The sequence below is a fragment of the Ascaphus truei genome, unplaced genomic scaffold (genome assembly GCF_040206685.1).
Source record: "Ascaphus truei isolate aAscTru1 unplaced genomic scaffold, aAscTru1.hap1 HAP1_SCAFFOLD_1248, whole genome shotgun sequence".
Classification (NCBI taxonomy): domain Eukaryota; kingdom Metazoa; phylum Chordata; class Amphibia; order Anura; family Ascaphidae; genus Ascaphus; species Ascaphus truei.
In genome coordinates, this window is record NW_027454121.1 from 51,668 (window position 1) to 74,454 (window position 22,787).

Consider the following 22,787-nt stretch of genomic DNA (forward strand, 5'->3'; position numbering starts at 1 on the left):
CTGGCACACGTGTGCGGCTGTGTGTGTGTGACTGGCACACGTGTGGGGCTGTGTGTGTGTCTCTGGCACACGTGTGGGGCTGTGTGTGTGTGACTGGCACACGTGTGCGGCTGTGTGTGTGTGACTGGCACACGTGTGGGGCTGTGTGTGTGTGACTGGCACACGTGTGGGGCTGTGTGTGTGTGACTGGCACACGTGTGCGGCTGTGTGTGTGTGACTGGCACACGTGTGGGGCTGTGTGTGTGTCTCTGGCACACGTGTGGGGCTGTGTGTGTGTGACTGGCACACGTGTGCGGCTGTGTGTATCATGCACGACACTTTTGGGTCTAAAAACTTACAGGTCCTGAAACTCTTCAAGAGACTTCTGGGGCGTGAAGACATTGAGCAGCCCGATTATCTGAGGAGAGAAGCAGAGGGTAACCCTCACAGGACAGTGCACCGCATTCCTGCCCGCACGGGGAGAAGAGGCGAGTGGGAGAGAGGCGACCGGGCGAGAGGCGAGGGGGAGAGAGGCGAGGGGGAGAGAGGCGAGGGGGAGAGAGGCGAGGGGGAGAGAGGTGAGGGGGAGAGAGGCGAGCGGGCGAAAGGGAGAGAGGCGAGCGGGGAGAGGCGAGCGGGAGAGAAGGAGAGAGGCGAGCGGGAGAGGGGGAGAGAGGCGAGCGGGCGAGAGGCGAGCGGGAGAGAGGGGGAGAGGGAGAGAGGCGAGCGGGAGAGAGGCGAGCGGGAGAGAGGGGGAGAGGCGAGCGGGAGAGAGGGGGAGAGGCGAGCGGGCGGGAGGAGAGAGGGAGAGAGGCGGGCGGGAGAGAGGGAGAGAGGCGAGCGGGAGAGAGGCGAGCGGGCGAGAGGCGAGGGGGAGAGAGGCGAGGGGGAGAGAGGCGAGGGGGAGAGAGGCGAGGGGGAGAGAGGCGAGGGGGAGAGAGGCGAGGGGGAGAGAGGCGAGCGGGAGAGAGGCGGGCGGGAGAGAGGCGGGCGGGAGAGAGGCGAGCGGGAGAGAGGCGGGCGGGAGAGAGGGAGAGAGGCGAGCGGGCGAGAGACGAGCGGGCGAGAGGGAGAGAGGCGAGCGGGCGAGAGGAGAGAGGGAGAGAGGCGAGCGGACGAGAGGAGAGAGGGAGAGAGGCGAGCGGGCGAGAGGGAGAGAGGCGAGCGGGCAAGAGGCGAGCGGGAGAGAGGCGAGCGGGCGAGAGGGAGAGAGGTGGGCGGGAGAGAGGCGAGCGGGAGAGAGGGAGAGAGGCGAGCGGGAGAGAGGCGAGAGGGAGAGAGGCGAGCAGGCGAGTGGGAGAGAGGCGAGCGGGCGAGAGGAGAGAGGGAGAGAGGCGAGCGGGAGAGAGGAGAGAGAGGCGAGCGGGAGAGAGGGAGAGAGGCGAGCGGGAGAGAGGGAGAGAGGAGAGCGGGAGAGAGGCGAGAGGGAGAGAGGCGAGCGGGCGAGAGGCGAGCGGGCGAGAGGACAGAGGGAGAGAGGCGAGGGGGAGAGAGGCGAGCGGGCGAGAGGAGAGAGGGAGAGAGGCGAGGGGGAGAGAGGCGAGCGGGCGAGAGGGAGAGAGGCGAGCGGGAGAGAGGAGAGAGGGAGAGAGGCGAGCGGGAGAGAGGGAGAGAGGCGAGGGGGAGAGAGGCGAGCGGGAGAGAAGGAGAGAGGCGAGAGGGAGAGAGGCGAGCGGGAGAGAGGAAAGCGGGAGAGAGGCGGGCGGGAGAGAGGCGAGCGGGAGAGAGGCGAGCGGGCGAGAGGCAAGCGGGAGAGAGGGAGAGAGGCGAGCGGGAGAGAGGGAGAGAGGCGGGCGGGAGAGAGGCGAGCGGGAGAGAGGGAGGGAGGCGAGCGGGAGAGAGGCGAGCGGGAGAGAGGGAGAGAGGCGAGGGGGAGAGAGGCGAGCGGGAGAGAGGGAGAGAGGCGAGCGGGAGAGAGGCGAGCGGGCGGGAGGCGAGCGGGCGAGAGGGAGAGAGGCGAGTGGGAGAGAGGCGAGCGGGAGAGAGGCGAGCGGGAGAGAGGGAGAGAGGCGAGGGGGAGAGAGGCGAGCGGGAGAGAGGCGAGCGGGAGAGAGGAGAGAGGGAGAGAGGCGAGCGGGAGAGAGGGAGAGAGGCGAGCGGGAGAGAGGGAGAGAGGCGAGCGGGCGAGAGGCGAGCGGGCGAGAGGCGAGCGGGAGAGAGGCGAGCGGGAGAGAGGCGAGCGGGAGAGAGGGAGAGAGGCGAGCGGGAGAGAGGGAGAGAGGCAAGCGGGAGAGAGGGAGAGAGGCGAGCGGGAGAGAGGGAGAGAGGCGAGCGGGAGAGAGGAGAGAGGGAGAGAGGCGAGCGGGAGAGAGGGAGAGAGGCGAGCGGGAGAGAGGGAGAGAGGCGAGCGGGCGAGAGGCGAGCGGGCAAGAGGCGAGCGGGAGAGAGGCAAGCGGGAGAGAGGCGAGCGGGAGAGAGGGAGAGAGGCGAGCGGGAGAGAGGGAGAGAGGCAAGCGGGAGAGAGGCGAGCGGGAGAGAGGGAGAGAGGCGAGCGGGAGAGAGGGAGAGAGGCAAGCGGGAGAGAGGGAGAGAGGCGAGCGGGCGAGAGTGAGAGAGGCGAGCGGGAGAGAGGCGAGCGGGAGAGAGGCGAGAGGGAGAGAGGCGAGAGGGAGAGAGGCGAGAGGGAGAGAGGCGAGAGGGAGAGAGGCGAGCGGGCGAGAGGCGAGCGGTAGAGAGGGATAGAGGCGAGCGGGAGAGAGGGAAAGAGGCAAGCGGGAGAGAGGCGAGCGGGAGAGAGGGAGAGAGGCGAGGGGGAGAGAGGCGAGCGGGAGAGAGGGAGAGAGGCGAGCGAGAGAGAGGAAGAGAGGCAAGCGGGAGAGAGGCGAGCGGGAGAGAGGCGAGCGGGAGAGAGGCGAGCGGGAGAGAGGCGAGCGGGAGAGAGGGAGGGAGGCGAGCGGGAGAGAGGGAGAGAGGCGAGCGGGCGAGAGGGAGAGAGGCGAGCGGGAGAGAGGCGAGCGGGAGAGAGGCGAGCGGGAGAGAGGGAGGGAGGCGAGCGGGAGAGAGGGAGAGAGGCGAGCGGGAGAGAGGCGAGCGGGAGAGAGGGAGGGAGGCGAGCGGGAGAGAGGGAGAGAGGCGAGCGAGAGAGAGGGAGAGAGGCAAGCGGGAGAGAGGCGAGCGGGAGAGAGGAGAGAGGCAAGCGGTAGAGAGGCGAGCGGGAGAGAGGGAGAGAGGCGAGCGGGAGAGAGGCGAGCGGGCGAGAGGGAGAGAGGCGAGCGGGAGAGAGGCGAGCGGGAGAGAGGGAGAGAGGCGAGCGGGAGAGAGGCAAGCGGGAGAGAGGCGAGCGGGAGAGAGGGAGAGAGGGAGAGAGGCAAGCGGGAGAGAGGGAGAGAGGCGAGCGGGCGAGAGGGAGAGAGGCGAGCGGGAGAGAGGCGAGCGGGAGAGAGGCGAGCGGGAGAGAGGCGAGAGGGAGAGAGGCGAGAGGGAGAGAGGCGAGCGGGCAAGAGGCGAGCGGTAGAGAGGGAGAGAGGCAAGCGGGAGAGAGGCGAGCGGGAGAGAGGGAGAGAGGCGAGCGGGAGAGAGGGAGAGAGGCAAGCGGGAGAGAGGCAAGCGGGAGAGAGGCGAGCGGGAGAGAGGCGAGCGGGAGAGAGAGATAGAGAGGCAAGCGGGAGAGGGGCGAGCGGGCGAGCGGGAGAGAGGGAGAGAGGCAAGCGGGAGAGAGGGAGAGAGGCGAGCGGGCGAGAGGCGAGCGGGAGAGAGGCGAGCGGGAGAGAGGCGAGCGGGAGAGAGGCGAGCGGGAGAGAGGCGAGCGGGAGAGAGGCGAGCGGGAGAGAGGCGAGCCGGAGAGAGGCGAGCGGGAGAGAGGCGAGCGGGAGAGAGGCGAGCGGGAGAGAGGCGAGCGGGAGAGAGGGAGAGAGGCGAGCGGAGAGAGGGAGAGAGGCGAGCGGGAGAGAGGGAGAGAGGCAAGCGGGAGAGAGGCAAGCGGGAGAGAGGCGAGCGGGAGAGAGGCGAGCGGGAGAGAGGCAAGCGGGAGAGAGGCGAGCGGGAGAGAGGGAGAGAGGCGAGCGGGCGAGAGGCGAGCGGGCGAGAGGGAGAGAGGCGAGCGGGAGAGAGGCGAGCGGGAGAGAGGCGAGCGGGAGAGAGGCGAGCGGGAGAGAGGGAGAGAGGCGAGCGGGAGAGAGGCGAGCGGGAGAGAGGCGAGCGGGAGAGAGGGAGAGAGGCGAGCGGGCGAGAGGGAGAGAGGCGAGCGGGAGAGAGGCGAGCGGGAGAGAGGGAGAGAGGCGAGCGGCGAGCGGGAGAGAGGCAAGCGGGAGAGAGGCGAGCGGGAGAGAGGCGAGCGGGAGAGAGGGAGAGAGGCGAGCGGGAGAGAGGGAGAGAGGGAAGCGGGAGAGAGGCGAGAGGGAGAGAGGCGAGCGGGAGAGAGGGAGAGAGGCGAGCGGGAGAGAGGGAGAGAGGCGAGCGGGAGAGAGGGAGAGAGGCGAGCGGGAGAGAGGCAAGCGGAAGAGAGGGAGAGAGGCGAGCGGGCGAGAGGCGAGCGGGCGAGAGGGAGAGAGGCGAGCAGGAGAGAGGCGAGCGGGAGAGAGGCGAGAGGGAGAGAGGCGAGAGGGAGAGAGGCGAGCGGGCGAGAGGCGAGCGGTAGAGAGGGAGAGAGGCAAGCGGGAGAGAGGGAGAGAGGCGAGCGGGAGAGAGGGAGAGAGGCGAGCGGGAGAGAGGCGAGCGGGAGAGAGGCGAGCGGGCGAGAGGGAGAGAGGCGAGCGGGAGAGAGGCGAGCGGGAGAGAGGCGAGCGGGAGAGAGGCGAGCGGGAGAGAGGGAGAGAGGCGAGCGGGAGAGAGGCGAGCGGGAGAGAGGGAGAGAGGCGAGCGGGAGAGAGGGAGAGAGGCAAGCGGGAGAGAGGGAGAGAGGCGAGCGGGCGAGAGGGAGAGAGGCGAGCGGGAGAGAGGCGAGCGGGAGAGAGGCGAGAGGGAGAGAGGCGAGAGGGAGAGAGGCGAGCGGGCGAGCGGGAGAGAGGCGAGCGGGAGAGAGGCGAGCGGGAGAGAGGGAGAGAGGCGAGCGGGAGAGAGGCGAGCGGGAGAGAGGGAGAGAGGCGAGCGGGAGAGAGGGAGAGAGGCAAGCGGGAGAGAGGGAGAGAGGCGAGCGGGCGAGAGGGAGAGAGGCGAGCGGGAGAGAGGCGAGCGGGAGAGAGGCGAGAGGGAGAGAGGCGAGAGGGAGAGAGGCGAGCGGGCGAGAGGGAGAGAGGCGAGCGGTAGAGAGGGAGAGAGGCAAGCGGGAGAGAGGCGAGCGGGAGAGAGGGAGAGAGGCGAGCGGGAGAGAGGGAGAGAGGCGAGCGGGAGAGAGGCGAGCGGGAGAGAGGCGAGCAGGAGAGAGGGAGAGAGGCGAGCGGGAGAGAGGCGAGCGGGAGAGAGGGAGAGAGGCGAGCGGGCGAGAGGGAGAGAGGCGAGCGGGAGAGAGGCGAGCGGGAGAGAGGGAGAGAGGCAAGCGGGCGAGCGGGAGAGAGGCGAGCGGGAGAGAGGCGAGCGGGAGAGAGGCGAGCGGGAGAGAGGGAGAGAGGCGAGCGAGAGAGGCGAGCGGGAGGGAGGCGAGCGGGAGGCGAGCGGGAGGGAGGCGAGCGGGAGAGAGGCGAGCGGGAGAGAGGCGAGCGGGAGAGAGGGAGAGAGGCAAGCGGGCGAGCGGGAGAGAGGCGAGCGGGCGAGAGGCGAGCGGGAGAGAGGGAGAGAGGCGAGCGGGAGAGAGGCGAGCGGGAGAGAGGGAGAGAGGCGAGCGGGCGAGAGGGAGAGAGGCGAGAGGGAGAGAGGCGAGCGGGAGAGAGGGAGAGAGGCGAGCGGGAGAGAGGCGAGCGGGAGAGAGGGAGAGAGGGAGAGAGGCAAGCGGGCGAGCGGGAGACAGGCGAGCGGGCGAGAGGGAGAGAGGCGAGCGGGAGAGAGGGAGAGAGGCGAGCGGGAGAGAGGCGAGCGGGAGAGAGGGAGAGAGGCGAGCGGGAGAGAGGGAGAGAGGCGAGCGAGAGAGGCGAGCGAGAGAGGCGAGCGAGAGAGGCGAGCGGGTGGGAGGCGAGCGGGAGAGAGGGAGAGAGGCGAGCGGGAGAGAGGGAGAGAGGCAAGCGGGCGAGCGGGAGAGAGGCGAGCGGGCGAGAGGGAGAGAGGCGAGAGGGAGAGAGGCGAGCGGGAGAGAGGCGAGCGGGAGAGAGGGAGAGAGGCGAGCGGGAGAGAGGCGAGCGGGAGAGAGGGAGAGAGGCGAGCGAGAGAGAGGGAGAGAGGCAAGCGGGAGGGAGGCGAGCGGGAGAGAGGGAGAGAGGCGAGCGGGAGGCGAGAGGGAGAGAGGGAGGGAGGCGAGCGGGAGAGAGGGAGAGAGGCGAGCGGGAGGGAGGCGAGCGGGAGAGAGGGAGAGAGGCGAGCGGGAGGGAGGCGAGCGGGAGAGAGGGAGAGAGGCGAGCGGGAGAGAGGGAGAGAGGCAAGCGGGAGAGAGGCGAGCGGGAGAGAGGGAGAGAGGCGAGCGGGAGAGAGAGAGAGAGGTGAGCGGGAGAGAGGCGAGCGGGAGAGAGGGAGAGAGGCGAGAGCGGGAGAGAGGCGAGCGGGAGAGAGGCGAGCGAGAGAGAGGGAGAGAGGCAAGCGGGAGGGAGGCGAGCGGGAGAGAGGGAGAGAGGCGAGCGGGAGGCGAGAGGGAGAGAGGGAGGGAGGCGAGCGGGAGAGAGGGAGAGAGGCGAGCGGGAGGGAGGCGAGCGGGAGAGAGGGAGAGAGGCGAGCGGGAGGGAGGCGAGCGGGAGAGAGGCGAGCGGGAGAGAGGGAGAGAGGCAAGCGGGAGAGAGGCGAGCGGGAGAGAGGCGAGCGGGAGAGAGGGAGAGAGGCGAGCGGGAGAGAGAGAGAGAGGTGAGCGGGAGAGAGGCGAGCGGGAGAGAGGGGAGCGGGCGAGAGGCGAAGCGGGCGAGAGGCGAGCGGGAGAGAGGCGAGCGGGAGAGAGGCGCGCGAGAGAGAGAGGCGAGCGGGAGAGAGGCGAGGGGGAGAGAGGCGAGCGGGAGAGAGGCGAGGGGGAGAGAGGCGAGGGGGGAGAGAGGCGAGGGGGAGAGAGGCGAGAGGGAGAGAGGCGAGCGGGAGAGAGGCGAGGAGGAGAGAGGGTGAGCGGGAGAGAGGCGAGCGGGAGAGAGGAGAGCGGGAGAGAGGGGAGAGAGGCGAGCGGGAGAGAGGCGAGCGGGAGAGAGGCGAGCGGAGAGAGGCGAGCGGCAGAGAGAGAGACGGGCGGGAGAGAGGCGGGGCGCGAGAGAGGCGGGCGCGAGAGAGGCGGGCGCGAGAGAGGCGGGCGCCAGAGGCGGGCGCCAGAGAGGCGGGCGCGAGAGAGAGGCGGGAGCGGGACAGAAAGGCGGGCGCGCGAGAGAGAGAGGCGGGAGCGGGAGAGAGAGGCGGGCGCGCGAGAGAGAGAGGCGGAGCGCGAGAGAGGTGGACGAGAGATATACGCGGGTGAGAGAGAGGCGGGCGAGAGAGGCGGGCGAGAAAGAAAGGCGGGCTAGAGAGAAAGGCGGGCGAGAGAGAAAGGCTGGCGGGAGAGAGAGAGGCGGACGGGAGAGAGAGAGGCGGGCGGGAGAGAGAGAGGCGGGCGGGCGAGAGAGAGAGGCGGGCGGGCGAGAGAGAGAGAGGCGGGCGAGAGAGAGGCGGGCGAGAGAGAGAGACGGGCGAGAGAGAGAGACGGGCGAGAGAGAGAGACGGGCGAGAGAGAGAGAGAGGCGGGCGAGAGAGAGAGGCGGGCGAGAGAGAGAGAGGCGGGCGAGAGAGAGAGGCGGACGAGAGAGGCGGGCGAGAGAGAGGGAGGCGAGAGAGAGGGAGGCGAGAGAGAAAGGGAGGCGGGCGAGAAAGAGAGAAGCGGGCGAGAGAGAGGCGGGCGAGAGAGAGAGGCGGGCGAGAAAGAGAGAGGCGGGCGAGAGCGCGGCGGGCGAGAGAGAGAGGCGGGCGAGAGAGAGAAAGAGGCGGGCGAGAGCGCGCAGACTCCCCCTTGTGGCCAGCTGATGGAGGTTGCAGGACTCACATTCTTATGGTTGACACATTTCATGAGGACCAGCTCGCGATACGCCCGCTTGGCGTGGGTTTGGTTCTGGAACGGCCGGCTCAGCTTCTTGATAGCAACATGTCTCTCCAGGACAGCATCATAGGCAGCGCTGCAGGGAACACACGGACGCCGTCACTCAGCTGTGAGCACACACGCACCATAACTCAGCTCTCAGCACACACGCACCATCACTCAGCTCTAAGAACACACGCACCATCACTCAGCTCTGAGAACACGCACCATCACTCAGCTCTGAGCACACGCACCATCACTCAGCTCTGAGCACACGCACACACCATCACACAGCTCTGAGCACACGCACACCATCACTCAGCTCTGAGCACACGCACACACCATCACACAGCTCTGAGCACACGCACACCATCACTCAGCTCTGAGCACACGCACACCATCACTCAGCTCTGAGCACACACCATTACTCAGCTGTGAGCACACGCATACCCTCACTCAGCTCTGAGCACACGCACACCATCACTCAGCTCTGAGCACACGCACACACCATCACACAGCTCTGAGCAGACGCACACCATCACTCAGCTCTGAGCACACACATACCATCACTCAGCTCTGAGCACACACACACCATCACTCAGCTGTGAGCACACGCACACCATCACTCAGCTGTGAGCACACGCACACCATCACTCAGCTGTGAGCACACGCACACACCATCCCTCAGCTGTGAGCACACGCACACCATCACTCAGCTGTGAGCACACGCACACCATCACTCAGCTGTGAGCACACACACACACCATCACTCAGCTGTGAGCACACGCACACCATCACTCAGCTCTGAGCACACGCACTATCACTCAGCTCTGAGCACACGCACCATCACTCAGCTCTGAGCACACGCACACCATCACTCAGCTCTGAGCACACGCACACCATCACTCAGCTCTGAGCACACGCACAGCATCACTCAGCTCTGAGCACACGGACACCATCACTCAGCTCTGAGCACACGCACACCATCACTCAGCTCTGAGCACACACACACCATCACTCAGCTCTGAGCACACACACCATTACTCAGCTGTGAGCACACGCATACCCTCACTCAGCTCTGAGCACACGCACACCATCACTCAGCTCTGAGCACACGCACACACCATCACACAGCTCTGAGCACACGCACACACCATCACACAGCTCTGAGCACACGCACACCATCACTCAGCTCTGAGCACACGCATACCATCAATCAGCTCTGAGCACACGCACACCATCACTCAGCTGTGAGCACACGCACACCATCACTCAGCTGTGAGCACACGCACACACCATCCCTCAGCTGTGAGCACACGCACACACCATCCCTCAGCTGTGAGCACACGCACACACCATCACTCAGCTGTGAGCACACGCACACACCATCACTCAGCTGTGAGCACACGCACACCATCACTCAGCTGTGAGCACACGCACACCTTCACTCAGCTGTGAGCACACGCACACCATCACTCAGCTGTGAGCACACGCACACACCATCACTCAGCTGTGAGCACACGCACACCATCACTCAGCTCTGAGCACACGCACCATCACTCAGCTCTGAGCACACGCACACCATCACTCAGCTCTGAGCACACGCACACCATCACTCAGCTCTGAGCACACGCACAGCATCACTCAGCTCTGAGCACACGGACACCATCACTCAGCTCTGAGCACACGGACACCATCACTCAGCTCTGAGCACACGGACACCATCACTCCGCTCTGAGCACACGCACACCATCACTCAGCTCTGAGCACACGCACACCATCACTCAGCTCTGAGCACACGCACACCATCACTCAGCTCTGAGCACACGCACACACCATCACTCAGCTCTGAGCACACGCACACCATCACTCAGCTCTGAGCACACGAACACCATCACTCAGCTCTGAGCACACGCACACCATCACTCAGCTCTGAGCACACGCACAACATCACTCAGCTGTGAGCACACGCACACCATCACTCAGCTGTGAGCACCCGCACACCATCATTCAGCTGTGAGCACACGCACACCATAACTCAGCTGTGAGCACATGCACACCATCACTCAGCTCTGAGCACACGCACACACCATCACTCAGCTCTGAGCACACGCACACCATCACTCAGCTCTGAGCACAGGCACACACCATCACACAGCTCTGAGCACACGCACACCATCACTCAGCTCTGAGCACACACACACCATCAATCAGCTCTGAGCACACACACACCATCACTCAGCTCTGAGCACAAGCACACCATCACTCAGCTCTGAGCACACGCACACCATCACTCAGCTCTGAGCACACGCACTCCATCACTCAGCTCTGAGCACACGCACACCATCACTCAGCTCTGAGCACACGCACACACCATCATTCAGCTCTAAGCACACGGACACCATCACTCAGCTCTGAGCACACACACACCATCACTCAGCTCTGAGCACACGCACACCATCACTATGCTCTGAGCACACACACCATCACTCAGCTCTGAGCACACGCACACCATCACTCTGCTCTGAGCACAAACACACCATCACAAAGCTCTGAGCACACGCACACACCATCACTCAGCTGTGAGCACACGCACACCATCACTCAGCTGTGAGCACCCGCACACCATCATTCAGCTGTGAGCACACGCACACCATCACTCAGCTCTGAGCACACGCACACCATCACTCAGCTCTGAGCACACGCACACCATCACTCAGCTGTGAGCACACGCACACCATCACTCAGCTGAGCACACGCACACCATCACTCAGCTGTGAGCACACGCACACACCATCCCTCAGCTCTGAGCACACACACACCATCACTCAGCTCTGAGCACACGCACACCATCACTCAGCTGTGAGCACACGCACACCCTCACTCAGCTCTGTACCTCTGTGTTTGTCCCTCCCACCGCAAGGTGACAATAACAGACAGAAAGGGCCACTCATGGAGCCTGTCCCTTACACAACAGGGTGACACAGTGACACAAAGGGCCCATGTACCGCCCAGCCTGTCCCTTACACAACAGGGTGACACAGTGACACAAAGGGCCCCATCTACCACCCAGCCTGTCCCTTACACAACAGGGTGACACAGTGACACAAAGGGCCCCAGGTACCACCCAGCCCATCCCTTACACAACAGGGTGACACAGTGACACAAAGGGCCCAAGGTACCACCCAGCCTGTCCCTTACACAACAGGGTGACACAGTGACACAAAGGGCCCCATGTACCACCCAGCCTGTCCCTTACACAACAGGGTGACACAGTGACACAAAGGGCCCCATGTACCTCCCAGGCTGTCCCTTACACAACAGGGTGACACAGTGACACAAAGGGCCCCATGTACCGCCCAGCCTGTCCCTTACACAACAGGGTGACACAGTGACACAAAGGGCCCCATGTACCGCCCAGCCTGTCCCTTACACAACAGGGTGACACAGTGACACAAAGGGCCCCATGTACCTCCCAGCCTGTCCCTTACACACAGGGTGACACAGTGACACAGGGCCCCATGTACCGCCCAGCCTGTCCCTTACACAACAGGGTGACACAGTGACACAAAGGGCCCCATGTACCGCCCAGCCTGTCCCTTACACAACAGGGTGACACAGTGACACAGGGCCCCATGTACCGCCCAGCCTGTCCCTTACACAACAGGGTGACACAGTGACACAAAGGGCCCCATGTACCTCCCAGCCTGTCCCTTACACAACAGGGTGACACAGTGACACAAAGGGCCCCATGTACCTCCCAGCCCGTCCCTTACACAACAGGGTGACACAGTGACACAAAGGGCCCCATGTACCTCCCAGCCCGTCCCTTACACAACAGGGTGACACAGTGACACAAAGGGCCCCATGTACCTCCCAGCCTGTCCCTTACACAACAGGGTGACACAGTGACACAGGGCCCCATGTACCTCCCAGCCTGTCCCTTACACAACAGTGTGACACAGTGACACAGGGCCCCATGTACCTCCCAGCCTGTCCCTTACACAACAGGGTGACACAGTGACACAAAGGGCCCCATGTACCTCCCAGCCTGTCCCTTACACAACAGGGTGACACAGTGACACAAAGGGCCCCATGTACCTCCCAGCCGTCCCTTACACAACAGGGTGACACAGTGACACAAAGGGCCCCAGGTACCTCCCAGCCCGTCCCTTACACAACAGGGTGACACAGTGACACAAAGGGCCCATGTACCTCCCAGCCTGTCCCTTACACAACAGGGTGACACAGTGACACAAAGGGCCCCATGTACCTCCCAGCCCGTCCCTTACACAACAGGGTGACACAGTGACACAAAGGGCCCCATGTACCTCCCAGCCCATCCCTTACACAACAGGGTGACACAGTGACACAAAGGGCCCATGTACCTCCCAGCCTGTCCCTTACACAACAGGGTGACACAGTGACACAGGGCCCCATGTACCTCCCAGCCTGTCCCTTACACAACAGGGTGACACAGTGACACAAAGGGCCCCATGTACCGCCCAGCCTGTCCCTTACACAACAGGGTGACACAGTGACACAAAGGGCCCCATGTACCTCCCAGTCGTCCCTTACACAACAGGGTGAAACAGTGACACAGAGGGCCCCAGGTACCGCCCCGCCCGTCCCGCCAGCAGCAGGGTACCCCGATAGTAGATTCCTTACCATACGATCCCTTGTGCGCCAGACCCAATGGGCTTCAGGTTCTGGTAGCGCTTCAGCACGTTGAAAGTGGAATCTCCAATCTCGAAGACGGAGAAGTTGCTGTCACGCTTGCTCCGGCTCATGGTTACGCGAGAGCTCACCCGAGCGGCGTCATCCAATCACGGCTCCCGTCAGTCAGGCGCTGCAGGGAGAGGGCGCAGAGAGTCAGCAGGGAGAGGGCGCAGAGAGTCAGCAGGGAGAGGGCGCAGAGAGTCAGCAGGGAGCGCGCGGGCGGGGAGCGCGCGGGCGGGGAGCGCGGGGGTGGGGAGCGTGGGGGCGGGGAGCGCGGGGGTGGGGAGCGTGGGGGCGGGGAGCGCGGGGGCAGGGAGAGGGCACAGAGTCAGCAGGGAGCGCGGGGGCGGGGAGCGCGGGGGCGGGGAGCGCGAGGACAAGGAGCGCGGGGGCAGGGACGGGAGCAGAGAGTCAGCAGGGAGCGGGGGGCGAGGGGGCAGGGGGCGGGGGGGGCAGGGAGCGGGGGGCGAGGGGGCAGGGAGCGGGGGGCGAGGGGGCAGGGAGCGGGGGGCGAGGGGGCAGGGAGCGGGGGGCAGGGAGCGGGGGGCGAGGGGGCGGGGAGCGGGGGGCGAGGGGGCGGGGAGCGGGGAGCGGGGGGCGAGGGGGCGGGGAGCGAGGGGGCGGGGAGCGGGGGGGCGAGGGGGGCGGGGAGCGGGGGGCGGGGAGCGGGGGGCGAGGGGGGGCGGGGAGCGGGGGGCGAGGGGGGCGGGGAGCGGGGGGCGAGGAGCGGGGGGCGAGGGGGCGGGGAGCGCGGGGCGAGGGGGCGGGGAGCGCGGGGCGAGGGGGCGGGGAGCGCGGGGCGAGGGGGCAGGGAGCGGGGGGCGAGGGGGGCAGGGAGCGCGGGGCGAGGGGGCAGGGAGCGCGGGGCGAGGGGGCAGGGAGCGCGGGGCGAGGGGGCAGGGAGCGCGGGGCAGGGAGCGCGGGGCAGGAAGCGCGGGGCAGGGAGCGCGGGGCAGGGAGCGCGGGGCGAGGGGGCAGGGAGCGCGGGGCAGGGAGCGCGGGCAGGGAGCGCGGGGCAGGGAGCGCGGGGCAGGGGAGCGTGGGGCGAGGGGGCAGGGAGCGTGGGACGAGGGGGCAGGGAGCGTGGGGCGAGGGGGCAGGGAGCGTGGGGCGAGGGGGCAGGGAGCGTGGGCGAGGGGGCAGGGAGCGTGGGGCGAGGGGGCAGGGAGCGTGGGGCGAGGGGGCAGGGAGCGTGGGGCGAGGGGGCAGGGAGCGTGGGGCGAGGGGGCAGGGAGCGTGGGGGGCAGGGGGCGTGGGGGCAGGGGGCGTGGGGCGTGGGGCGAGGGGGCAGGGGGCGTGGGGCGTGGGGCGAGGGGGCAGGGGGCGTGGGGCGTGGGGCGAGGGGGCAGGGGGCGTGGGGCGAGGGGGCAGGGGGCGTGGGGCGAGGGGGCAGGGGGCGTGGGGCGAGGGGGCGCGGGGCGAGGGGGCAGGGGGCGCGGGGCGAGGGGGCAGGGAGCGCGGGGCGAGGGGGCAGGGAGCGCGGGGCGAGGGGGCAGGGAGCGGGGGGCGAGGGGGCAGGGAGCGGGGGGCCGAGGGGGCAGGGAGCGAGGGGGCAGGGAGCGCGGGGCGAGGGGGCAGGGAGCGCGGGGGCAGGGAGCGCGGGGCGAGGGGGCAGGGAGCGGGGGGCGAGGGGGCGCGGAGCGAGGGGGCAGGGAGCGCGGGGCGAGGGGGCAGGGAGCGCGGGGCGAGGGGCAGGGAGCGCGGGGCGAGGGGGCAGGGAGCGCGGGGCGAGGGGGCAGGGAGCGCGGGGCAGGGAGCGCGGGGCGAGGGGGCAGGGAGCGCGGGGCAGGGAGCGCGGGGCAGGGAGCGCGGGGCAGGGAGCGCGGGGCAGGGAGCGCGGGGCAGAGAGCGCGGGGCAGGGAGCGCGGGGCAGGGAGCGCGGGACAGGGAGCGCGGGGCAGGGAGCGTGGGGCGAGGGGGCAGGGAGCGTGGGGGCGAGGGGGCAGGGAGCGTGGGGCGAGGGGGCAGGGAGCGCGGGGCGAGGGGGCAGGGAGCGTGGGGCGAGGGGGCAGGGAGCGTGGGGCGAGGGGGCAGGGAGCGTGGGGCGAGGGGGCAGGGGGCGTGGGGGCAGGGGGCGTGGGGGCAGGGGGCGTGGGGCGTGGGGGCAGGGGGCGTGGGGCGAGGGGGCAGGGGGCGTGGGGCGAGGGGGCGTGGGGCGAGGGGGCAGGGGGCGTGGGGCGAGGGGGCAGGGGGCGTGGGGGCGAGGGGGCAGGGGGGCGTGGGGCGTGGGGGCAGGGGGCGTGGGGCGAGGGGGCGTGGGGCGAGGGGGCAGGGGGCGTGGGGCGAGGGGGCAGGGGGCGAGGGGCGAGGGGGCAGGGGGCGAGGGGGCAGGGGGCCAGGGGGCAGGGGGCCAGGGGGCAGGGGGCCAGGGGGCAGGGGGCCAGGGGGCAGGGGGCGAGGGGGCAGGGGGCGAGGGGGCAGGGGGGCGTGGGGGCAGGGGGCGAGGGGGCAGGGGGCATCCTAAGGCCACGCTTATAGCGCCATCGCCGTGGTCCCTAAGGCCACGCTTATAGCGCCATCGCCGTGGTCCTTAAGGCCACGCTTATAGCGCCATCGCCGGCAGCATGCTGCGGTCCCTAAGGCCACGCTTATAACGCCGTCGCTGGCAGCACGCTGCGGTCCCTAAGGCCGCGCTTATAGCGCCGTCGCCATGCTGCGACCCCTAAGGCCGCGCTTATAGCGCCGTCGCCATGCTGCGACCCCTAAGGCCACGCTTATAGCGCCGTCGCCATGTTGCGACCCCTAAGGCCGCGCTTATAGCGCCGTCGCCATGTTGCGACCCCTAAGGCCGCGCTTATAGCGCCGTCGCCACGCTGCAGTCGCCGGAAAAATCAAATTGAAGTGACTTCCAGCGATCGCGACCAAGCCGTCGCACCACTCCTACTATAAGCGCACACGATGGCGGAAGTACATTTGTTTTGACGCGACGTCGTCGGCACTATAAGCGCAGCCTAAGATTTACATATGCAGTAATGCCCGTCCAATGCTACAGGATGTGTGTGTGTCTGCGTGCGTGTCTGTGTCTGCGTGCGTGTCTGTGTCTGCGTGCGTGTGTGTCTGCGTGCGTGTCTGTGTCTGCGTGCGTGTCTGTGTCTGCGTGCGTGTCTGTGTCTGCGTGCGTGTCTGTGTCTGCGTGCGTGTCTGTGTCTGCGTGCGTGTCTGTGTCTGCGTGCGTGTCTGTGTCTGCGTGCGTGTCTGTGTCTGGGCTCTGCGTGCGTGTCTGTGTCTGCGTGCGTGTCTGTGTCTGCGTGCGTGTCTGTGTCTGCGTGCGTGTCTGTGTCTGCGTGCGTGTCTGTGTCTGCGTGCGTGTCTGTGTCTGCGTGCGTGTCTGTGTCTGCGTGCGTGTCTGTGTCTGCGTGCGTGTCTGTGTCTGCGTGCGTGTCTGTGTCTGCGTGCGTGTCTGTGTCTGCGTGCGTGTCTGTGTCTGCGTGCGTGTCTGTGTCTGCGTGCGTGTGTCTGTGTCTGCGTGCGTGTGTCTGTGTCTGCGTGCGTGTCTGTGTCTGCGTGTGTGTGTCTGCGTGCGTGTCTGCGTGCGTGTCTGTGTCTGCGTGCGTGTCTGTGTCTGCGTGCGTGTGTCTGTGTCTGCGTGCGTGTGTCTGTGTCTGCGTGCGTCTGTGTCTGCGTGCGTGTGTCTGCGTGCGTGTGTCTGTGTCTGCGTGCGTGTGTCTGTGTCTGCGTGCGTGTCTGTGTCTGCGTGCGTGTGTCTGTGTCTGCGTGCGTGTGTCTGTGTCTGCGTGCGTGTGTCTGTGTCTGCGTGCGTGTCTGTGTCTGCGTGCGTGTCTGTGTCTGCGTGCGTGTCTGTGTCTGCGTGCGTGTCTGTGTCTGCGTGCGTGTCTGTGTCTGCGTGCGTGTCTGTGTCTGCGTGCGTGTCTGTGTCTGCGTGCGTGTCTGTGTCTGCGTGCGTGTCTGTGTCTGCGTGCGTGTCTGTGTCTGCGTGCGTGTCTGTGTCTGCGTGCGTGTGTCTGTGTCTGCGTGCGTGTCTGCGTGCGTGTCTGTGTCTGCGTGCGTGTCTGTGTCTGCGTGCGTGTCTGTGTCTGCGTGCGTGTCTGTGTCTGCGTGCGTGTCTGTGTCTGCGTGCGTGTCTGTGTCTGCGTGCGTGTCTGTGTCTGCGTGCGTGTCTGTGTCTGCGTGCGTGTCTGTGTGCGTGTCTGTGTCTGCGTGCGTGTCTGTGTCTGCGTGCGTGTCTGTGTCTGCGTGCGTGTCTGTGTCTGCGTGCGTGTGTCTGTGTCTGCGTGCGTGTCTGTGTCTGCGTGCGTGTCTGTGTCTGCGTGCCTGTGTCTGCGTGCGTGCCTGTGTCTGCGTGCGTGTCTGTGTCTGCGTGCGTGTCTGTGTCTGCGTGCGTGTCTGTGTGCGTGTCTGCGTCTGCGTGCGTGTCTGCGTGCGTGTCTGCGTGCGTGTCTGTGTCTGCGTGCGTGTCTGTGTCTGCGTGCGTGTGTCTGTGTCTGCGTGCGTGTGTCTGTGTCTGCGTGTGTCTGTGTCTGCGTGCGTCTGTGTCTGCGTGCGTGTGTCTGCGTGCGTGTGTCTGCGTGCGTGTGTCTGTGTCTGCGTGCGTGTGTCTGTGTCTGCGTGCGTGTGTCTGTGTCTGCGTGCGTGTGTCTGTGTCTGCGTGCGTGTCTGTGTCTGCGTGCGTGTGTCTGTGTCTGCGTGCGTGTGTCTGTGTCTGCGTGCGTGTGTCTGTGTCTGCGTGCGTGTGTCTGTGTCTGCGTGCGTGTCTGTGTCTGCGTGCGTGTCTGTGTCTGCGTGCGTGTCTGTGTCTGCGTGCGTGTCTGTGTCTGCGTGCGTGTGTGTCTGCGTGCGTGTCTGTGTCTGCGTGCGTGTCTGTGTCTGCGTGCGTGTCTGTGTCTGCGTGCGTGTCTGTGTCTGCGTGCGTGTCTGTGTCTGCGTGCGTGTCTGTGTCTGCGTGCGTGTCTGTGTCTGCGTGCGTGTGTCTGTGTCTGCGTGCGTGTGTCTGCGTGCGTGTGTCTGTGTCTGCGTGCGTGTCTGTGTCTGCGTGCGTGTCTGTGTCTGCGTGCGTGTCTGTGTCTGCGTGCGTGTCTGTGTCTGCGTGCGTGTCTGTGTCTGCGTGCGTGTCTGTGTCTGCGTGCGTGTCTGTGTCTGCGTGCGTGTCTGTGTCTGCGTGCGTGTCTGTGTCTGCGTGCGTGTCTGTGTCTGCGTGCGTGTCTGTGTCTGCGTGCGTGTCTGTGTCTGCGTGCGTGTCTGTGTGCGTGTCTGTGTCTGCGTGCGTGTCTGTGTCTGCGTGCGTGTCTGTGTCTGCGTGCGTGTCTGTGTCTGCGTGCGTGTGTCTGTGTCTGCGTGCGTGTCTGTGTCTGCGTGCGTGTCTGTGTCTGCGTGCGTGTCTGTGTGCCTGTGTCTGCGTGCGTGCCTGTGTCTGCGTGCGTGTCTGTGTCTGCGTGCGTGTCTGTGTCTGCGTGCGTGTCTGTGTGCGTGTCTGTGTCTGCGTGCGTGTCTGTGTGCGTGTCTGCGTGCGTGTCTGTGTCTGCGTGCGTGTCTGTGTCTGCGTGCGTGTCTGTGTGCGTGTCTGCGTCTGCGTGCGTGTCTGCGTGCGTGTCTGCGTGCGTGTCTGCGTGCGTGTCTGTGTCTGCGTGCGTGTCTGCGTCTGCGTGCGTGTGTGTCTGTGTCTGCGTGCGTGTCTGTGTGCGTGTCTGCGTCTGCGTGCGTGTCTGCGTGCGTGTCTGCGTGCGTGTCTGCGTGCGTGTCTGTGTCTGCGTGCGTGTCTGCGTCTGCGTGCGTGTGTGTCTGTGTCTGCGTGCGTGCGTGTCTGTGTCTGCGTGCGTGTCTGCGTCTGCGTGCGTGTGTGTCTGTGTCTGCGTGCGTGTCTGTCTGTGTCACACAGACGCGTATCTCCCAAAAGCGCCACGGGAGGAGATAAGCCAGTCCTTATCTGCCACAGAGATGAGTATACAGGCTCCAGTATGTACACTGGATAGTCAGCCCCGCTGCCTATGTGTGTATAGCTGTATTTATATATCACCCACCTGTATGCGCGCGGTACAAAGAGACAATGCAGCCAGACAATAGGAAAGGACCTCCCTGCCGGAGAGCTTACACTCCATAGCCACTCACACACAGACGGTGATAGTGAGACCGCCGGTATAATGAAGTTATCTGTGACGGGAGGGGTAACCAGGCTACACAGTAAAGGTTACGTCCCCTGGTTACCCCTGAACTGGTGGGAACACGTGGGAAATAGAGTGACCCCTGCCTTTTCCTGTATTCATGTTCCCCTAACCCTAGAACTGCGGGGTTTCTTGTGTGTCAGTTTTAGGGGCGATATTTGGGTGGAAATGCAATTATTTTGTTTGCAGGAGTTCGGGGCCGAAGTTACCGGTGGTCGTTTAATTCTCCCCGGCGAGCAGGCGTGATTTGCCGGTACGTGGGGTGAGTTACACCGGGGCTACCCAGTGTCCCCCAGACTCCTGGATTTCGAGCCCAAACAACCCCAATCCATTTCCCTTATAAGTATAAGGTTCCCCAAAGTATATTCTTTATTAAAGCGTTCTTTATAATGTGTGTTACAGTTACTATAAGGCTCTATGCAGTCCGCCCGCCATATGTTTACGGTGCCAGGAAGTCTGCATAGTCTGTAGTTCAAAGGGGAGACGGGAGAACAGAGACCCCCTGCGGGGGAGAACGGAGACCCCCCTGCGGGGGGACCCTCTGGTCTGCCTGACTGCCAATGGGATGACCATGGGAAGCAGCAGAATGTTGGCACGTTTCCCATTGGTCAATTCATGTCCCGCCCACGGGGCATCCCGAGTCGGCTTGACACGCCCCCTCCTCTGACGTCAGCCAAGAGACGGGCCCCTGTTTCTATTGGCTAGTGGGATAGGGTTCCCACGCTCTGATTGGTCGCTCCTCCTACCTCCATGCTAAGGATAGCTCAGCGGAGGGTAAGGAGACGGCCGAGTCAGAGAACCAGGCGATTTTGCGGCTGGAGTCGATGACGCGCGGGCGGATTTCCAAAGCTGCTCTGTCCCGAATAACAGAGCAGCCGGCTTGGTTTTGAAGCTAGGACAGTCTGCCCGGCAGAGACTGAGTCAGACCCGAGGACCGAGCTCTCATCTGAGAACGGAGCGGACGCGGTCAGGAGTTCCTGTCGAAAACAGTTCCAGGAGTTTCTGCGGAGTCTCGGTCCTGGAGGTCCGGAACAAGGTTCCGATCGGGGTAACCCCTGCAAGCGGGCGCCCTGCACATAGGAAAGGCTCGATCTCATACCCCTGACCCCAGTAAGTGCGTATATTTCTGTATTTTGTGTTTCTGTGCGTTTCCGAGGAATTGTCCAAATAAACCCCATTTTATCTCACTGCCTTGTTATGCCTCCTGACTGATCCCTTCAATATAAATGTGTGAAGAGACCTGGTCTAACGTGACATTACTAAAGCCATATTTAATGTTCAATCATGCCTGATTTTCAGATCCATGTACACACATTGCCCCAGCAATATCTTCCCTTAAAAACGTAACCGCGACTCACCACTAGGGTACCCTGCTTCAGCATAGCTCAGAAAGGGGAATGAGGCACAGGGATGAACAGGTATCCCTGTAGCCGAAGGAATCCGTAGGTTAAGGGGGGTACGCCAGTTAGTGCCAAGGTATCCCAAAGCCTGTATTGGATTTGTGGGTACCCCCAACAGAATGAGGTACCCCAAAATGTATGCTGTAATAAAGTATGACTTATGGTGTTTTTACATTGACTATAAGGCTCTATGCAGTCAGCCTGGGCATATGTTTAAGTTGCCAGCTTCAAAGAGGAGGCGGGATGTTGAGAGGTGTCGGGGTACTTAGTGGACGGGGCAGGGCGGAGTACTGAGTCCAGAGACCCCCTTTGGGGGGATCCCTCTGGTCTGCTGGACGCAGTGGCGCCTGCCCAGCGGGAGGCAATGGGCTGGCTAAGGAAAAGATGGCGATTGTAGGTGCTTTTCCTATTGGCCAGAACATAAGTCCCGCCCATGGGCTGTCCCGAGTCGGTTCAACACGCCCCCTGCCTCTGACATCATCAGTAAGATAAGCCCTGCTCTGATTGGCTGTTTGGACATGTTCCAAGTTCTGAGTGGCTGAAAGGCTCTGTCCATGTAAATAGTAGTCTCTAAAAGGGGCTGCAGATCAGTTTGGGGGCTCTCTCAGTCCCTCTCACCCGGGCTCGTGCACGTCCAACCCCACCACGTCCAACCCCACCACGTCCAACCCGACCACGTCCAACCGGGCTCGTGCACGTCCAACCCGACCACGTCCAACCGGGCTCGTGCCCGTCCAACCCGACCACGTCCAACCGGGCTCGTGCCCGTCCAACCCGACCACGTCCAACCGGGCTCGTGCACGTCCAACCCAACCACGTCCAACCGGGCTCGTGCACGTCCAACCGGGCTCGTGCACGTCCAACCGGGCCACGTCCAACCGGGCTCGTGCACGTCCAACCGGGCCACGTCCAACCGGGCTCGTGCACGTCCAACCCGACCACGTCCAACCGGGCTCGTGCACGTCCAACCCGACCACGTCCAACCGGGCTCGTGCACGTCCAACCCGACCACGTCCAACCGGGCTCGTGCACGTCCAACCCGACCACGTCCAACCCGACCACATCCAACCGGGCTCGTGCACGTCCAACCCAACCACGTCCAACCGGGCTCGTGCACGTCCAACCCGACCACGTCCAACCCGACCACGTCCAACCGGGCTCGTGCACGTCCAACCCGACCACGTCCAACCGGGCTCGTGCACGTCCAACCCAACCACGTCCAACCGGGCTCGTGCACGTCCAACCCAACCACGTCCAACCGGGCACGTCCAACCCGACCACGTCCAACCGGGCTCGTGCATGTCCAACCCGACCACGTCCAACCCGACCATGTCCAACCGGGCTCGTGCACGTCCAACCCAACCACGTCCAACCGGGCTCGTGCACGTCCAACCGGGCTCGTGCACGTCCAACCCGACCACGTCCAACCGGGCTCGTGCACGTCCAACCCGACCACGTCCAACCGGGCTCGTGCACGTCCAACCCGACCACGTCCAACCCGGCTCGTGCACGTCCAACCCGGCTCGTGCACGTCCAACCCGACCACGTCCAACCGGGCTCGTGCACGTCCAACCGGGCTCGTGCACGTCCAACCCGACCACGTCCAACCCGACCACGTCCAACCGGGCTCGTGCACGTCCAACCCAACCACGTCCAACCGGGCTCGTGCACGTCCAACCAGGTCCAAAAGGACCCGCGCACGTCCAACTGCCACACTCACATCCAACCTGCCCCCGCGCGCGACCAACCTGCCCCCGAGCGCGACCAACCTGCCCCCGCGCGCGACCAACCTGCCCCCGCGCGCGACCAACCTGCCCCCGCGCGCGACCAACCTGCCCCCGAGCGCGACCAACCTGCCCCCGCGCGCGACCAACCTGCCTCCGAGCGCGACCAACCTGCCCCCGAGCGCGTCCATGCGGACCGCTGCTATTTGCTGAGAGGAAACTTCACCCTGTGACAGAGCGCCCATTAGGAGGGCCCGGGAGCGCTCAGGGAGAGCCCGGTTATGCCCGGGAGAACCCGGGCCTCGCCGCCTCCATACCATGGCTGGCAGGAGGGGGGAGGCCGGGGAGGGAGCCTGGGCGCACGGCTGCTACTTACCAGGACATGTCACCGGTTTCCGGGATCAGACACCGGGAGATGCGGCACACAGGAACCGGGAGCAATGACTGTCAGCGCTGCCCGGGGAAGGGAGCATAGAGAGCAGAGAGGACAGAGCGCCCCCACCAGCGCCCGGCCTCAGCACTTCTGCAACAGCGACCCCTGGCGGGCTCCCAAGCAGCGCGCGCTGACTATAGCTGCTGGTCGTTCTGCTGCTGCTGGGGGCTGCGCGCGCGGGTGCTGCTGCTGGGGGCTGCGCGCGTGGTGCTGCTGCTGGGGGCTGCGCGCGTGGTGCTGCTGCTGCTGCTGGGGGCTGCGCGCGCGGTGCTGCTGCTGGGGGCTGCGCGCGCGGTGCTGCTGCTGGGGGCTGCGCGCGCGGTGCTGCTGCTGGGGGCTGCGCGCGCGGTGCTGCTGCTGGGGGCTGCGCGCGTGGTGCTGCTGCTGGGGGCTGCGCGCGTGGTGCTGCTGCTGCTGCTGGGGGCTGCGCGCGCGGTG

General features: G+C 65.7%; 1 protein-coding gene across 1 annotated transcript in view; it reads right to left on the reverse strand.

Moving 5' to 3' along the window:
* The window catches only part of LOC142475489 (mitogen-activated protein kinase 8-like), a 43,252-nt gene extending 20,825 nt beyond the window's left edge, over window positions 1-22,427 (reverse strand). Inside the window, exons 1-4 of the mRNA XM_075581348.1 lie at window positions 22,293-22,427; window positions 12,626-12,806; window positions 7,925-8,054; window positions 339-397 (exon numbers count right to left, since the gene is read on the reverse strand). Of these exons, the coding sequence (XP_075437463.1) occupies window positions 339-397; window positions 7,925-8,054; window positions 12,626-12,747 (311 nt within the window). The 5' untranslated portion in view covers window positions 12,748-12,806; window positions 22,293-22,427. The remainder of the gene's footprint in view (window positions 1-338; window positions 398-7,924; window positions 8,055-12,625; window positions 12,807-22,292) is intronic.
* Window positions 22,428-22,787: the final 360 nt, after the last annotated feature.